We start from the raw sequence: 4,923 nt of genomic DNA, 5'->3' as shown, positions 1-4,923 counted from the left end.
ATTTTGCAAAATGCAAGAAAAAAGTCCAAAGAACACAAGGAAACTTGACAGGGTCTCTGACCAATCTAATCTTCCTGCGAAACTCAGCAACTGAGGGTGGTTTGGTGCTGCAGGTCATCACTTCCATGCAAAAGTCATTCCCGCAGGAGAAACTGCTTCTGCCTTCTGACAGCTGCCGAGCAGGGCCACCAATTGCTCCAGATGCCGCTCCCAACAGCCCCCTGCAAGAGCGCAGACATCAGTGCCCATTGGCTTTGGCTGCCCTGTGGCAGAGAAGTGCCCCGGGGACACAGCTCTGTGGGGCAGGAGATGGGCACCAGCCCTGCCAGGACTCGGGGCGGTGGCAGGTCTCCTTGGGCAAGGACTTGCCAGAGCTGCTGATTTTGGTGCAGCTCTGGGCAATGGGGTGGGAGCAGCATTGGTGCCCTTGCCCCCACTTTCCTTCTGTGTGTCACAGCCCCGTGTTCGGGAGGGCCACCAGCAGGGACTTCTCCAAAGGAGCCCACGCCAGCTTGTGTGGAGGCCCCGTGGCCTTCCCGCTGCCGCTGCGTCAGCAGCCGAGGGGGCTCCTTCTGCTGCCGTGGGCAGGCACAGCAGGGGAGGGTTTGCTTAGTTTTTGAGCTGTGCCTAAAGTTCATGTCCAGCTGTCTTAGATAGTTTGGAGAACGGACCCCTTTTGACCTTGGGCAGGTTGGCTGGGCTGGGGGAGGCCCCACGGCACATGGCAGGTTGTCACAGGGCTCTTTGTGACACATGATGACAGTACTGGTGGTGAGGTGGCCATGCCTCAGTGCTCCTCGGAGCATGCGACACGACAGACGGGACAGAGTGGTGCTGTGTGGAGCCCCCACGCAGCCAACTCTTTCCCTGCTGATCCAGAGCGTTTTGGAGGCTTTTCTGTGCTGCAAGCGTCCTTGAGGCCAGACCGTGGGACTTGGTGACACGGAGCTTTTGTGAGGTGTCCCCAATCCCTGCGGCAGCTGCCCTCGAGGCCGAACTGCAGGACTTGCTAACCCCTAGCATTTGCTAGACTTTTCTGTCTTTCAGGTGTCTTCGAGCCCAGACTGCAGGACTTGATAACCCATAGCGTTTCTTAGGTTTTTCTCTCTTTCAGGTGCCCTCGAGGCCAGACCACAGGGATTGGTGACCTGGAAATTTTCTGGAGTCTCCAATCCCTGCGGTAGGTGGCCTCGAGGGCAGCCTGCCGGACTTGGTGACCCGGAGATCTTCCGAGGTTTCTCTCTCTTGCAGGTGCCCTCCAGGCCAGCTGTGGGATGGCAGGAAGATGCCTGAGCCTGCTCAGGCCCTTTCGGATGAAGAAGAAGAAGAAGAAGAAGAAGGAAGGCCCTGAGACTTCCCCTGCACAGCAGCCTGAGGAGATGGAGCAGTTGTATCCCCTGCAGGAGGGTGAGTGGCAAAGCTGGGCCACAGGGCTGGTGGCTGCAGCCAGATGGGCCTCTTCCCATCCCCCGTGGACATGGCCAGGGAAAGGGAGGGGAGAAGAGGGCCCAAGGCTGATCCGCCAGTGGCCATGCTCCATGCACTGGGCATCCCGGGGCTGGCCCTGCCTGTGGAGTGCAGGGCTTGCCTGTGTTCTTCGGCCTGTCCCGCAGCCCCTCAGTTCTGACCATGCTCACTCTTTGCCAGATTCAGGCCGGCACCAGACACAGGAGCAGGACCGTGCCCGTGGTCGCTTCCGCAGAGCTGATCAGGTACCTGCAGCCATCGCCACCTGGGCTGGGCCTGCTGTCACTGCTCAGCCTGGAACCGCTATCAGAGCTCTCTATGGCACGTCCTTTTCTTCCCTGCCATTTGTTCTCCTGCAGGCCTTTCTGAAATTCATGGGCATTCAGCGTAGAAAGACCAGGACCTCACCAACTGAGGTCATGGCACAGCCTGACACCAGGCTGACCAAGCTGACGGCAAAGCCTTATGTCGGCACTGCACCAACTGATCGCACAATGAAGTCTGACCCCGCATTGAATGATCACACAAGAAACTCTGACACCACACCGATTGATCAAAGAATGAAGTCTGACACTTCTTTGACTGACGATATGACAGACGCTTACAGCCCATCGATTGATCGCATGGCAATCTCTGACATCGTGTTGACCGATGATCCGACAAACTCTGACACTGCATTGCCTGATCTCACTGCGGAGGCCGACACTGCAACAACTGAAGGCATCACAGACACTGACCCCACGCCCAGTGACAGAGTGATTGATTCTCCCAATTGGGATTTTTTTGAGGAGAATGGTGACTCCAGTTCAAAGCAAGTAAGCAGCCTGTGTCCAGGGCTCAAGCCACCTTCCCTGGGCCCTCTCAGCCTTTGAGGCCAGCACAGTGTGGTGGGAAGTGGAGCATTTCTGGGGGAAGCCTGGCAGTTTGCTTGCTCTGGCAGTTCTCCCACTCTCCCCCATTTCCCCTTCAGTCCAGACTATGGGACTTGGTGACCAGGAGCTTTTCAGGTGCCCATGTGGCCAGTCCATGGCACTTGGTGACCCACAGCTTTCCTGAGGTTTCTCTCTTGCAGGTGCCCTCAAGGCCTGACTGTGGGATGGCAGAGAGAAGCCTAAGCCTGTGCAGGCTGTTCAGGAGGAAGAAGGAGGGCCCTGGGGCTGCTCCAGCACAGCAGCCTAAAGAGGTGGAGCAGTCCCAGCCCCTGCAGGAGAGTGAGTGGCAAAGCTGGGCCGCAGGGCTGGTGGCTGCAGCCAGATAGGCCTCTTCCCATCCCCTGTGGACATGGCCAGAGAAAGGGAGGGGGGAAGAGGGGCCAGGGCTGATCTGCCAGTGGCCATGCTCCATGCACTGGGCATCCCGGGGTTGGCCCTGCCTGTGGAATGCAGGTCTGGGCTGTGTTCTTTGGCCTGTCCCGCAGCCCCTCAGCTCTGACCACGCTCGCTCTTTGCCAGATCCAGGCCGAGATAGGACAGAAGAGCAGGACCCTGCTCGTGGCTGCTGGCACTTTATAGGCCAGGTACCATCAGCCATCCCCACCTGCTCAGCGGACACCACTATTGGAGCACTCGATCGAACATCCCTCTCTTCCCTGCCTTGCTTTCTCCCGCAGATGTTTAGGGACTTCAGAGGCACGGCGAAGGCTGATGTCAGCAACAGGCCAAATGAGCGCATGGCAAACACTGACATCACACCCACTCAGAGCCTGGCTGATGCTCCTGGTCTGGACTCTTCTGGGGAGAGAGTTGTCTCTGCAAAAGTAAGCAGCCTGTGGCTAGGGATTGTGTGGCCTCTCAAGCTGGGTCTGCTGGGCCCCCTCAGCCTTTGAGGCCAGCAGAGTGTGGTGGGAAGGGAAGCACTTCTCGGGAGAAGCTGGGCAAGTTGCTCACTCTGGCAGCTCTCCAGCTCTCCCCCCGTGACCCCTCCAGGTGCAGGCCTTCATGAAGAACATGCATCAGAGACTCACAGCCAACATGTTCCCAGAGAACAGACTGTTCATGGACATACTGAGGCTGACTGATACATACCCCACTGATGTCGCATTGACCCTCCTGCGCTGTGCCCCATCGTGTGACAGGTATGGGGCCCATGTGCCTTCAGGGCTCAGGGCTCACCAGCCTTTAGACCTGTCCCACATGCTCTGCCAGACAGACAGAGAGTTCCAGGATGCTCTGGCCCTTGTGTTTCCCAGCCCTGGCACCTCAGCCCCCAGTCCTGCTGCCATGCTCCCTCCCTGCTCCTCAAGGCACCATGGCTCTGTCACCTGGGCTCCTGCAGCTGCCCAGGTCACAGCACAGTGGCTCAGACTCCCCTGACACAGAGATCTGGCCCCACAGAGCTGCTGCAATCATGTGGAGGACCATAGCCTTAACTGAAACAACAGTGGTGAGGGTGCTGCCAACGCTGCTCTGTGTGATGGAGGACTGGCCACAGCACAGCGTGTCCACCTCCGATGAGAACAACAAGGACATCTTTGCCCTGGCTGTGAGTTTCTGCCTTTGCTCAACCTCAGGTTGCCTCTCTGATAGCCCTCTATCCTCCCCCACTACGGCATCTCCCTGCCTCATGCACCAGGCTGGACTAGGGGTAGGTTCAGGGGCACCAGGCCAGGGGCTCCCCCTGAGTCTCCCCTGGCCTCTGCCTCCCATGCTCAGGCCCTGCCACATGGATGTCTGGGCACTGAGCGCTGTGGCCAGATGATTTGTCTTTTGTAGGCAACCAGAGTGGTTTGGGAAATTCTCCAGATGATCCAGTGCCCAGAGGCATTGATGGAATATTCTCCCCGTCTCCTTGTGGATCTGCTCTTCCAAGTCTTCATCAGCACAGAGCAGATGCCAGAAGAGGTTGACACCTTCTGGAGGAGATGCTGGGAGGGACACCGCCTTGCCAGGAACCCCAACAGGTGCTCCATCCCAGTCCTCCCCTCCCTCCCATGCCCTCAGGGTTGGGTCAGGGCTCCCAGCATGACCTGGGCTTTGCTCTGCACACAGGTTTGCAGTGCTGACTATGAAGACCCTGCTCTGCCGTCTGCACTTTGAAAATATTGTGATGGCAATGGAACGGAAGCGTGGCTGGGACACGCTTCTCAACTCTGACACCCACCACTATGCAATGGGTTTGTTGGCCAGGTGAGAGACCCCCTTGTCCCTGCTGCCCCTGTCATTTCTGCCTGTGCATGGGGCACCCCACACAGTGCCCGTGGTCGAGGGCCAGAGGGCCTTGTCACCCAGGGATGGCTGAGCAGAGTGGCAAAGGCTGGGAGAGGCGGGTGCACAGGAGGAGCCTCCTCCCAGAGTGCCCTCGTCCCCTGCCAGGGTGCTGGGGAAAGACCAGGACTGTGTCAGTGAGTCCCAGGAGAGGTTTGCCCAGCCAGCTCAGGGTTGATGGTGCCTATTTCCCCCTGCCAGGGAGATGCGTCGTGCCTCGAGCCCCTTGTGTTCCCCAGTTGCCCTCTGCCTG

General features: G+C 58.5%; 1 protein-coding gene across 1 annotated transcript in view; it reads left to right on the top strand.

Moving 5' to 3' along the window:
* The first annotated feature begins 700 nt into the window (after positions 1–700).
* LOC108504470 overlaps positions 701–4,923 on the top strand; it is a 7,009-nt gene continuing 2,786 nt past the window's right edge. The window contains exons 1-11 of the mRNA XM_017829480.1: positions 701–1,407; positions 1,648–1,712; positions 1,827–2,282; positions 2,540–2,678; positions 2,919–2,983; positions 3,077–3,223; positions 3,393–3,541; positions 3,801–3,948; positions 4,179–4,366; positions 4,455–4,592; positions 4,872–4,918. Of these exons, the coding sequence (XP_017684969.1) occupies positions 1,275–1,407; positions 1,648–1,712; positions 1,827–2,282; positions 2,540–2,678; positions 2,919–2,983; positions 3,077–3,223; positions 3,393–3,541; positions 3,801–3,948; positions 4,179–4,366; positions 4,455–4,592; positions 4,872–4,918 (1,675 nt within the window). The 5' untranslated portion in view covers positions 701–1,274. The remainder of the gene's footprint in view (positions 1,408–1,647; positions 1,713–1,826; positions 2,283–2,539; positions 2,679–2,918; positions 2,984–3,076; positions 3,224–3,392; positions 3,542–3,800; positions 3,949–4,178; positions 4,367–4,454; positions 4,593–4,871; positions 4,919–4,923) is intronic.

Source organism: Lepidothrix coronata, unplaced genomic scaffold (assembly GCF_001604755.1).
Source record: "Lepidothrix coronata isolate B3197 unplaced genomic scaffold, Lepidothrix_coronata-1.0 Scaffold165, whole genome shotgun sequence".
Lineage (NCBI taxonomy): Eukaryota > Metazoa > Chordata > Aves > Passeriformes > Pipridae > Lepidothrix > Lepidothrix coronata.
Note: the sequence above shows the minus strand (reverse complement) of the source record. Positions and strands in the feature narration are given on the sequence as shown.